This window comes from Salvia miltiorrhiza, chromosome 1 (assembly GCF_028751815.1).
Source record: "Salvia miltiorrhiza cultivar Shanhuang (shh) chromosome 1, IMPLAD_Smil_shh, whole genome shotgun sequence".
Lineage (NCBI taxonomy): Eukaryota > Viridiplantae > Streptophyta > Magnoliopsida > Lamiales > Lamiaceae > Salvia > Salvia miltiorrhiza.
Genome location: NC_080387.1, coordinates 47,959,891 through 47,973,310, shown reverse-complemented (window position 1 = coordinate 47,973,310; position 13,420 = coordinate 47,959,891). Strand labels below are relative to the sequence as shown.

The 13,420-nt window shown below is 32.3% G+C and overlaps 1 protein-coding gene across 1 annotated transcript; it reads left to right on the top strand.

The window, feature by feature from the left end:
• The first annotated feature begins 457 nt into the window (after positions 1–457).
• Positions 458–2,534, top strand: LOC130988193 (pectinesterase-like). Its single transcript, XM_057911976.1, has 2 exons — positions 458–1,644; positions 1,719–2,534. Exons 1-2 carry the CDS (start codon positions 708–710, stop codon positions 2,396–2,398), a joined length of 1,617 nt encoding a protein of 538 aa, XP_057767959.1. The 5' UTR covers positions 458–707; the 3' UTR covers positions 2,399–2,534.
• Positions 2,535–13,420: the final 10,886 nt, after the last annotated feature.

Below are 13,420 nucleotides of genomic sequence, written 5' to 3'. Positions count from 1 at the left end.
AATCTCACTTAAAATATTGTTAATAATGATAATTAATTGTATTGTGAATGGAGAAGAGGGTCCACCATATGATAGAAAGTTTCCAAATATGAACATGGATTAACTTTTGTGGACGTTCTAAAATGACAAAAAATGATTATTTTTTGTGGACAAAGGAAATATATGATATGCTAATCGATTTCGAGCATCTGATTGGCTGACTGATCGGTAATCACTGAGTAAATTTTGCTCGTGTGATAGCCTGTAAACGAAACAGAAGAAGTTATAAACCAAACCCAACCGCCGGCCTTTACTTTATATCGTTATACGTAATGTTTTGGCATCTACATTCAAACTGAAGGAATTAAAATATAGTATTATTAATTAATGTAAGTGATACAATTATACAAATTTCTATCTATTATAGTGTTGTTATTTAGTATACGTTTTACATGTTGAGAGTCAGAATTGATCTTCATCAGTAAATGACAAGAAATATATATTTACAATATATGTGATCTTAATTAATTAAAAGTGAGAAAACTAACTCCACAACAACACTTGATTGATTGTCATTTGGCATAAATTAAAACACTCATCGCCTGCAGCCGCTACAACGACACAGCTGCAGCAGACTTGTTCAGTATATAAGAATTTCCCGATTCGGCCTTACTAAATCTGGATTTAATTAAAAGTCGTCTAAGAAAATTAAATATATATCAAAAGTCATGGAGAAAACAGATTCTTTCAAGAGACAGGAGGAGGAGTACCGGAGAAAGACGCGGCGGCGCTTCATCATCATCGCCCTATCCTCCGTCTTGCTGCTGCTACTCGTGATCGGATCCGTAGTCGTTCCGGTCACAAACAGCGCCTCGTCTTCCTCCAATGAGAAGCAGTCGATCGAGTCGGTGTGCAACGTGACATTGTATCAAGAATCCTGCTATTCCAGCATCTTCGCCCTCAAACAATCCACCAAGACCTCCAATTCCAATCCCGACACCCCCAAGCAGATCTTCATGCTGTCGTTGCAGGTCGCATTGAATGAGCTAACAGCCCTCAAATCTTCCACCTTCCGTGGAAACGGCTCCACCTATAAGGCGTTGGATGTTTGCAGTCGCCTCGTCGAAGACGCGGCGGATCACGTCAACATGTCCGCATCCTCTCTGAGTAATTCGGACAGCATTCATTGGGCCGAGGATGTAAGAACTTGGCTCAGCACAGCAATCACGGATCAACAGACATGCTTGGAAGCCCTAACTAATGAGTCTGCAACAGAAATCAGAGCATCAATGGCCAACGCCGCCGTTTTCACTAGCAACAGCTTGGCGATCGTGTCCAAGATCCCCGCCCTCATTCAAGGCAGAAGGAATAAAAGAGCAGTGCAGTCAGTTGGGGTGGAGATGGCGGATCTGAGACCTAATCTGACCGTCGCGAAAGACGGCAGCGGTAATTACAAGACCATTACTGAAGCCGTGAACGCCATGCCTAAGAGAAGCAAACGGAGATTCTACATCTACGTTAAACGAGGCGAGTACAATGAAAACGTGGTCGTGGGCAAAGATTCTTGGAATCTCATCATGTACGGAGACGGAGCGGAGAAGACCGTCGTCTCCAGCAACTTGAACATCGTGGATGGAGTTAGCACTTACGACAGTGGCACCTTGAGTAAGTCTCGATCCCAACTCTTTAATTGAATTGAATTGAATCAATGATCATATTCATGTACGTGACGCATGCAGTAGCAGAAGGGCGCGGGTTCGTGGCGAGAGACATGGGATTTAAGAACACGGCGGGGCCGGAAAAATTCCAAGCAGTAGCCGTGCGATCATCGGCGGACCATTCGATATTCTACCGGTGCCACATGGAGGGGTACCAAGACACCCTGTTCACGCACTCGAACCGGCAGTTCTACCGCGAGTGCGTGATCAGGGGCACCATCGATTTCATATTTGGAAACGCGGCGGCGGTGTTCCAAAACTGTAGCATTGAGGCGAGGCAGCCGATGAAAGGGCAGTACAACACGATGACCGCGCAGAGCAAGTCCGACCCCAATCAGAACACGGGCTTCTCGATCCAGCGGTGCAGCATAGGCCCGCAGGGGAACCTGACGGCCCGGACTTACTTGGGCAGGCCCTGGAGAGTGTACTCGACCACAGTGGTGTTGGAGACGGGGATGGAGGGGATCATAGATCCTGAGGGGTGGACTGTGTGGGAGCCCGCAACTCAAGCGCCCGACTCCATATTCTACGCTGAATACAAGAATAACGGGCCTGGATCGGGCCTTAGTGGCCGAGTAACGTGGCCCGGATACAAGCCCGAGATTAAGGATGAGGAGGCTCAACAATTTTCTGTCCAAAATTTTATCCAGGGGAATCAATGGATAGACGGGCTAAATATCGGGTACGATCCACACATATGACCTACATTCATGTATTTATTTCCCTTTTTTATTTGTACTTTGTTTATTATTTTTTTTTCTTTCCCCAAAACTATATATCTTCAACACATTTTGTTTGTATTTTCAGTTCGGTTGAAAATCGAACTTAAAATAAAAGCCAAACAATCCAAATTTTTTTGAACGCTCCATTGAATCAGCCAAACTTAATTTTCTCTGATAGAAAAGAACAGAGACGAACTTCAAATTCAATTTCAGTTCAGTTTTTGGTTGACTGAAGTTTTTGATCTCAGTTGGATTAGGCCAAAATATATATATAAAAAAATTTATGGAGTGGCTTGGATCGATCCGCTATCTACTAGTTTTTGTAAAGAATAAAACAAAAGCATCCAGACTGAATTCGTCAACTCCAAAAAGCCTTGTTAAATTTCGATTGGGTTGAAAATTATAAATTGAAAATGGCATCGAGGCCGGCCCGGCCCATATTCGTATTAAATTAAGGAGTTATTATTATTATTATTTGGACTATGACACAAATTGACAACCTTATACAGTCCTATCACATCATGCAAAATTTAATTACAACATATATAGTTATTTTTAATTTTTTTTCATTAGTCTTATATTTGGATTATGGGTATCTTCTTACAGAGTTTACACCAAATAAAATTTCATTAGTCTTTTATTTGGATTATGGGGGCTGAAGTTACAAATACGAAAGAAACGAATGTCAATTAGTCAATTTACCATGAAATAGTTTAAAATAAAAGCGACACCGGTCAGATTTAAAGTTGCCCAAACTAACCTGAACTCACTGTTCCGGCCCGCCTGTCAACAGTTCGGGCCCAAATGATCCAAAATCATTGATCACTTAGTGTAAACATTATATTTTATTTTTAATTTACTTATTAAATTTTATAATTTGTAAATGTTTACTTTGAATTTAATAATAATGCGAATTTTATTATAGTTGAATGTTATAATTTTATTTAATTCAAAATCTTAAAAATTAAATGTAATGTAAATTATGTAATTATAAAATAAAACGTATACACTCGAACTAAATATTATTTTTTTTAAAATGGTTAAACCCGAAACCTTATAGTAACTCGAGCGGGTCGATTACGGTTCACCGAGGTAAACCGTGAACCGTCGATTTAATTGCCGCCACATGGAGGATAGTCTAGCAGTTTTATTAGATATTGAACCAATGCATGCAAACATCTACCCCTTGATCTTTGTTTTAATTTTACTATTTTGATAAGAAGTGTTTTTGGGTACAACCGGGTTGATCCGCACCCAGACCCTGACCCACGTTCTAATCAAAACCCGCAGCCTGGTCCAAATGTGTAAATGACATTATTCGGTCATACAAATGATATTGCTTCTAATTGACATTATTCTGTTATACAAATGATATTGCGTATAAATAACATTATAACATTGTAAATGATACTATGTGTAATTGGCACTATTCAGAAATATAAATGACACTTCCTGTAATTGACGCTATAATATTTTAAATGACATTACGACATTTAAAATGTTACAGTGTCATATATATTACCGAATAGTGTCAATTATAGGCAATGCCATTTGTATAAACGAATAGTGTCATTTACATAATTTGGGTCAGAATGCGGGTGTGGATCAGGATGCAGGTCAACCCGATTGTACAGTACACCCGGTTGTACTCAAATTTTTGTGTTTTGATAATATATTTTGTTAAATAAAAAAATATTATATAATGAATGACTAATATTTTTTTTACTTAGTATAAAGCTTAAAAAAAATTATATATCCTGATTATAGAATCATCAATCCCAATAATCAATTAACTCAAAATTGAAAATTAAATATTAAAAATAATTATAAATTTTAATTAGATCGATGGGTCCTTATAATTAATATAGTAATTAAAAGATTAAACTAAAGCATTAAATATTGAAATTAAAGAAAAACCAATTACAAGAGAGACACCAAGAAATAGGATAAAAGATCCCTAATATCTAAATACGTACACCGCAAGCTACAACAAAAACGATAGATAATGATTTAAAACTGTTGTTGTAACCTAACTAGTGCACATTGTCACAGAAATACTATTGAAAAATGCGTTAATAAATAAGTTTTAATATTGTCAATGAGACCTAACTGATCAAGTGATAAAATTGAGGCACTCAAAAACCCTTCTTTGTGTATTTTTAAAAAAAAAAACTCTTCTTTGTAATGCGTGCAGTGTAGTTTTTCCACTTTTACATAGATAGCGATCGCAGTTATTTTCTCACCATTGTGTAGATAGTGATCATGCCTGCGTGCGATTATTTTCTCATGGTTCCGCCTGCATGCGGACAGCTTATTTGTTATACTCCTTTTTAAAATTCTAAAAAAAAAACAAAAAAAAAACTGTTGATACCTTTTTTGCAACCTAGTTCTTTTCGGCACAGAAATTAAAAAATTGGTATTTTATATATTAAGTGTGGTAGGTGAAAAAGTGAAAAGGTGAATAAAGGGTAAATTTTTTGTCATTTTTAGAAACATGTCAAGGTTCGTGGGACAAATCAAAAAATAAATTGGGTCATGCTTCGTAAGACGGAGGGGAGTACCATTATTTTAGCTTGCATTGTTTGATAAATTTATTTAACTAGAAAAAACCTTTTGGTACACTTGGATCAAATTCTTCCGTTGAATGCAACATCAGCACACTGTACTATACATTAATTACCAACTATATCCCTACATACATGATTTTACAGAATATATATATATATATATATATATATATATATATATATATATATATATATATATATATATATATAAAGCAAAGATCGTATAAGCACATTTGAGTACATTATAATTACCATCTATATCCCTAATTAAATATTGCATTATATGTAGCATGTAGAAAATGTTGTATAGAGTGAGAGTTTATTAGGCAGCAAAAGCATTGATGAGTACATGTGATTTTGCTGGAATTAAAAATGGATTTGGACCAATAAAAGGCGTGCACTTCGATTTCATAGTTGTCGACCAGAGTTTTGTCAAATCCTTGCCGCCTTGGCATTGCCTTTGCGTACCACGTTACCTTAAGCTCTCGTTTCTTCTATCTATCATCAAAATTCAATGATTTGTTTTATCTAATGAATAATGTCGGTTCTGGACTCATCATTTGTATTTCAATCAACTTATATGATCATCGTTCCAGTCATACCATGAAATGAGAAAGTATCAGAGTATATTTTTCCAATATTTGGCCGCTTTTTTAATAATTATTAATGTTCAAAATTTAACAAATTTATATGTATGATTGTAAGGGTGGGGTTATATATACAAATCACATTTGTAATAATAAATAATGCCTAAGTATTAGAAATATTAAAGTAAAGTCTACACAATCCCCGACAACGGCGTGAAAAAGTTGATCATTAAATACTGCAACTAACACGATGTAATTGAAGTATAAACAGTAACCGAATATCGTATCCACATGGACTGATAAACGAAATCACTCTCAAGTAATCCTAATAAAACCTTAACAATATCCATGCAAGCTCAATAAAGATGGATGAATAAAAACTAAAATCAAAATAGAGCAAATAAAAACAAGAGAATAAATCAAATAATAAAATACTATGACCCTAGGGATGTACAATCGTTAATCAAACACGTGCATTCAACTTATTGATTCAATTATCAATTTTAATCCAGCCGTGATGAAAGATTATTATATTATTCATAATCTTCTCTAACGAACAACTATGAAAGTAGGTTAATAAATTCTCCATACCATTCAAGTCTCAAGAGAATAAATTAACTCCAAATAGCACACAAAGAATAGCTTCTTATAGCCCACCTATATCATTCAAGTCTCAAGCTAAAACTATATCATGCGTTCTTAAATCTGCTAAACAATTATCACATTCAAGTTCCAAACTGAACAACTACACATGCATGCAAACTATTGGCCAGATAATTCACAAGAAAACAAGCACCATGAATCATAAATCACAAGTTGAAGGACAAATTGATATCGATAAATCAAATAACACATATTCAATCAACTATGTACAAATCATAGGTTCATATAAAAGAACTAACTAGACATAGCAAAATAAAACATAAACACAATTAAAAAGACAACAATTGTGAAAACTAAATTAAATAAAATCCGGAATAAATCAAAGTAACAACTTGAATATTCAATCTTGCAGAAATCCAATCCAAGCTCAAAAAACTAGAAAGCTATGAAACTTGAAAATAAAGTCTGAAACTCTCAATATGTCAATAACAGGATAAAATACAGTGTAAGAACCCAATAAAATACAGAAAACCGCATAAAACTTAAAAGTCGGACATGCGGCGGTCGCCACCCACAGCACACAATTCCTTCTTCACCCGGCGACCTACCCGGCGGTCGCCGGGTCCTTGCCTCCTACGCCGTATGTTCGGCGCCCCTCACGGAGGGCGTCTGCAAGGTCGCCGCCGTCTTCTTTATTTTCCTCCTGAGGCTGGCGATCGTCGGCGGTCACTGGCTTGCTTTGTTTCTTTGTTTTTCGAGCCATTCAAGCTCATTTCCTCGATTCTCGTATCCGGAACACTAGTAATTAACCCGACTCTTGAATCTTCATTATCCATATTTAACTTTTAAAACACTCAAACCTACATCAAAATAGCGAAAACTATACGCGAACATAATATCACAAAAGAATATAAAACTCAAACCAAATGACATCGCAAACGGATATAATCCTAACACTTTAAGCACTAAAATATTAAACAATGCAAATATATATACAAATCACATTTATGGTATAAAATGAGTCCACTCTAAATTTACATCGAAATAATATTATGAATTCGTTGTGAAATAATATGAATTAAAATTAATGGAATTTTGACCATCTACATTATCTCACACTATTGATATATACTCATAATTTAACGGTTGAGATTTAATCTTTGGGTAATCATAATTTAAATGTCGGAATTTTATGTAAAATAAGCCAGCATTTCGCTATGCAAATGTCTGAATTTCGAAAATTAAATTTTTTATTCCTTATAGAATTTGAACCCACTACATTAAATTTATTCAATAATTTGATAAATCAATCATAAATCCTGATGATATAAAAATTTTAAAAAAAAATCTTATTTTATATTTTAAAATAAATTTTTATTTGTATGTGTAGATGATTCGATCACCGAAAAAGTTGTGTATTGATAGATCAACACTGTATAGGTTCCAAACTAAGGAACCAACATCCCTAAGGAACCAACATCCACACGATACAATGTCGCAATTTGATGAGGTGTGAAAACGAATTAATTTTTTAGCTTTAATTGTGATATTATTAGAAAAACAATGAAACGTTACAAAATTATAACGAGAGTGGTCAAACATTGTAATAATATCTATCTATTATATAATAGGATTAAGCCTTAATCTATGTGGCATATCTAAAATCTCACCATTTCAAAATTTACCATATATAATCTTCATCATTTATTAATTAATTAATTAAATATTACATTCTATATAAAGATTCATTAATCATAATAAATATAATTAATAATATATATATATAATATTAACATTACATATAATCTAAATTAATAAATTTTATTATTTATTTTTTCTAGATAAAAATTAGATTTACATGTCTGATAAGAAAAAAATTATAATCTATTTACGATAAATTATTTTAATTGAATGTTAGTGATTAGATGTATATTTGTTATTAATTTTATATTTCTCAATAGCGTACATATTATATGTATATGTTGCAATATATTATATTGTATATACATATATATATATATATATAATTTATATTCTTAATTTTCAATAAAATTAATTTTGAATTGAGACATGCACGTATATGTAAATTATAAACGGGTCCGGTCATTGATTTACATGTTTGCATAATAAGGCACAAATTCTATAAACTGATTACTTTAAAACAAAATCTTATTATATGTCTATCAAAATAATTAAAATTTTATTTTTATTTTTTATAAAATAAATCCATATATTTTATTTATATAGGGAAGAAAAATATATTTTTCATTTCTGCAAACTTTATTTGCTTCTGTTCGTCCATTACAACAACAACAACAACAACAACAACAACAACAACAACAACAACAACAACAACAACAACAATAATAATAATAATAATAATAATAATAATAATAATAATAATAATAATAATAATAATAATAATAATAATAATAATAATAATATCTATTCTATAATACGATTAGGCCTTAGCCTACGTGGCAGGCCTCAAATTCTTTCTTTTCAATCTCAATCTGCAACGTGGCATTTGAGAATCCAATTTATATATTCTCATTCTCACTTTTAAAACAAAAGTCAGACCTCCCTCTTCCTCACGCCTCCATTTTCCTCACCCGATCGCCGCCGTCCCTGAATCAGGTCGGCGTCGTCTCCCCTTTCACTGTCTCTCTCTTCTCTCAATCTTTTTTCTCTCTCTAAAGTCGATTGCACACTCAAATTGAGCCCTAATTCCCCCCTCAAACTGCCCGCCTCTCTCTGCCTCTAAATTCAGGCGTCGCCGCCGTCCTAAGGGCGGCGTTGCTCCGCCTCATCTCTGACTTCCTCTTCCATTCCTTAATTAGTTCGATTTTGTTTCCACTTCTTAAACCCATGAGAATTCTCCATTCGAAGCAATTAATACAAGAGCCCTAAGATTTCTTTTTCCTATAACCTGTTGCCGTTCCTTCTTCTAAACTCCGGCGAAATAGTCGTCGTTGAGCTTGCGGTTCGTCCGCTGCCGAGTCACCGTTGAGTTGAGTTGCCAGAGCAGAGATGCCAGAGCCAGAGCTAGCCAGAGCAGAGATACCAGAGCCAGAGCTAACCAGAGCAGAGATGCCAGAGCAAAGCTTCCAGAGCAGAGCTGCCAGAGCAGAGCTTCCAGAGCAAAGCTGCCAGAGCCACAGCTAAACAGAGCAGAGCTTTCAGAGGGCCAGAACCAAGTTGCCAGAGCAGAGATGCCAGAGCTAAGTCATTAAAGTCAGAGCCAGAGCCAAGTCGCCAGATCCAGAGTCAGAGCTAAGTTGTTAGAGTCAGAGCCAGAGCCAAATTGCCAGATCCAGAGTCAGAGCTAAGCTATTGGAGCCAGAGCGCGGAGCCACACGCCAGAGACAATTCGCCAGAAGGCGGAGCTATTTAGCAGAGCGGAGCCAAAGAGTAAAAGTCTGCCCCAAGGAAGGAAATCCAGAGCTACTAGACAGAGCGGGATGATGAGGACATAATTCAGCTCTGTAATTAGGGGACAACGACCTGACAAGTTATAATCTAATAATAGCCTTAATTAGTTTAATGGCGAGCATGCGGAATAGATGACCAAACGAATTTACTACTTTACCCCGACTGTAATGCCTATAAATACCTACGATGATGAAATAAAGCACACGCTCTCTGTTTTATTGCTTTAAGATCTCTTCTCTTTCCTTTCTCTCTAGAGTTTGAACTAATAAAATTACATATATAAATAAAATATCTAAATTGTTAGAGTTATGTTTGTTAGATAGTTGACAATTGGAGTCATGGTTGAATATAATTTCATATTTGATGATGCTCTCTCAAACTCTAGATGAGATGATGCTCAAAACTCCAGACGAGATGATGCTCTTTCAAGTTTTAGACGAGATGATTCTCTTTCAAGTTTCAGACAAGATAATGCTCAGAAGTTAGAGATGATCTGTCAAGTTTGCGATGAGATGATGCCCACAACTTGGTTGGTCTTAAAACTCCAAATGATACGATGTTCGATAAATCAGTTATGGTCTTTTAAATATCAGGCGAGATTATTTTCATAATTAGTTATGCTTTTAGAAGTTCGGAATTATATGATACTCACAATTCAATTATGATTTTTCAAACTCCATATAAAATTATAGTCAAAAGGCAAAAAAAAAATTGAACAAAATTAATAAATCTTGTAACAACAAATGCAACAAATCAATCCGCCATCATACCTATGTCAAATTTATATGTATTTCTACTCTTTTTTTTTTCTTACGCGTTAACTTTTTATAAAATTTCATATGAAAACTAATGGGTATTTTTATGATCTCAACAAAATTAATAATATAATTGCTAAAAGTTGTTGAGATTAATATAATTTAAAATGTATTACTAATTTAATTTAATTTAATTTAATTAATTATATAAATAATTTACATAAAAAAATTATTTTATCATAAGAATAACATAAAATATATAAATTACAAAAAATATGTACCCGTCGAATTTCGACGGGTAATACACTAGTAAGGTATTATATATATTGAGTCTCATTTTGAACAATAAAACACAATATTTGGTCATTAATCTAAAACCACAAATTTTGACCATTTTTAATGTTTTAAGACTATTTTGTCTTTAATTAGGACGGATCAAATTCGAATTTGCGCGCGGGTTAGGTACACTTGGCATTATTAGTGTCAAAAGTACCATCATGAAAATAATAATAATAATAATAATAACTAAGTAAATTGTTACTTCGGCACAAATGACAATATTAGTGTCAAAAGTACGAACATAAATAAAAAAAAAAAAAAAACAAATAAATTGGTACACAAATGGTAATATTAGTGCCAAAAGTATCATTCGATAATTAATCCCTAAATGAGGAATGTAAACCCTAAATGGAGAATGTAAACTCTAAATGAGGAACCTAAACCATGAATGAGAAACTACCCTAAATGGAGAATATAAACCATAAGGGGAAGTGTTCAAAATGACCATATAACCGCACTCATCTATGTAAGAGAAGACAGTGTATCAACACAAGTATATGACACTATTGGCATTAATATGATCACTAATATAATTCGTGCATGACACTATTGACATTAATAGTGTCTAATTTTCTAATTTTCTTGAATTTTTATTTTTTTTCTATTGATATTTTTGGCACTCATGGTACCAAGTGTACCTAACCCACACGCATATTCAAATCTGATCCGTCCTAATTACATGCAAAATAATCCTAAAACATAGAAAGTGACTAGATTTTATGTTTTTCTTTCTTTTTATATAATCGCATTTAATCTAATGGTTGGTTAAGTGTGACAGGATAACCCACGGTTCGGAATAAGTTTAGTTAGTACGTAGTAGTATATTTCTTTAATACCTTACTCGAAAAAATCTTTAAGCTCGTTAAAGTAAATTTGTTTATAATCTTTCGAGTAAATTATATTTAAATAGGATTTAGAATCATTGATCATGATAGAACACGAACATAAATGATGATTCAGCCATCCACGTGACCACTCTAAAATCTATTTAACTGTATTTCTCTCAAATATAATCTATATATCTATACTATATTAAAGAGGAGTTTTCTTACCTTCAATTTTTCTCTCTCCTCACAATTTTTCCCTTCACATCTTCTATCTTCTTTTTTCCTTTTTCTATTTTAATTATTTTTGAAAAAATATTAATTTCGATTCATGAAAAAATATTCAATTTGAATGTTATATTAAAGATTATGAAAAGATTTTAATTTGATGTAAATGTTATAAAAAATAAATTTAAAATAAATAAGTTATGATCGTTTAAAGTGTCAAAATTAATTTTTGTTCACTCTCATTTATCTCTAATGTTGAACACCGTACTATTTTTTCATTTCGTTTCCATTTATTGGTAAAAAAAATACGTAGATGTCATTTTTTTCCATTTCAAAAAAATTTACATGATTGTTTAATTATAATTATTTTAAAATTTAAATATTTTTATTTACAGTAGTTTTAATGCAGTTAAGGAGAAGGAAATTTGTATTAATTCTAATATGAATTTGTAAGAAAAAATTGTTATATGTATCTTAATATTAGAATTAAAATATTATATAGATTTATTTAATTATGTGTACAAATTATTTAATTATTTATATAAACATATTTGTTGTTATATTTTCTTTCTTATATTATTCATATTTTTCCTAATTTTTTAATTAATTTTGTGCTATTTAAATACGAACTTTTAATAATAATAATAATAATAATAATAATAATAATAATAATAATGATAATATTAATAATAATAATAAGAATAATAATAATAATAATACAATTTAGACTTTTAAGAGCCCAAAATTGTTATATTAAATTACGATGATTAATTTTGTTATGTCGATGGTTTAGTGTTATTTGTTTAATCAATAAGATAAGACTTAAATTATTTTCTTTGCAATATATAAATTTAATAATTAATTATACATATTAAATTAGTATAAAATACACATTGAATTTAATATTGTACTCATTAAGTTGATAACATTGTTATCAATATTTATATTAACATAATTTTTTTGTTACCAGTTAATCTAACTCATAAATAATGAAAGTTTTACATTATTACATAATTTAATATTTTAAGAATAAATAAATATATCGTGGCCCGTGCATCGCGCGGGAAGGTGTACTAGTTAAAGAAAAATTGGTGTAGACATGTCGCACGATCAATGTTTAGACTTGTTTTTTAAAATAAGTTTAGTACCAATTCTTATCTTAAATTTATATAATAATACATGTTAATTACCAAACTCATTTAAATTTATAAAATATATAATTTAATTATTACAAAAATTTGTTGTTTACCTCACTAAATTTAGAACATTATAATATAATTAACCATTAATTAATATTTAATAATACATAGTAGAAATACCCGCTAATTACTCATTGTCATCACGTAGTAATGCCGCAGACTACTAGAACTTGTCTAAATTTATAAAAATAAATTATTAAAATAAATACTCCCTCAGTTCCAAACGAAATGTCTTGTTTTCCTTTTTGGGCTGTCCCAAACGAAATGTCTTGTTTCCTTTTTTGGCAATACACACTCTCTCTCTATATTTAATATTTAAATAATTTCCATCAACTCACTTTATCTACTTTATACACATTTCTTAATCTCCGTGCCGAAAAAAATAGGACATTTCGTTTGGGACGGAGGGAGTAATTATTTTTTCAATAAAACTTAAATATTTAAACATTAATGAGTGACAATAGAAA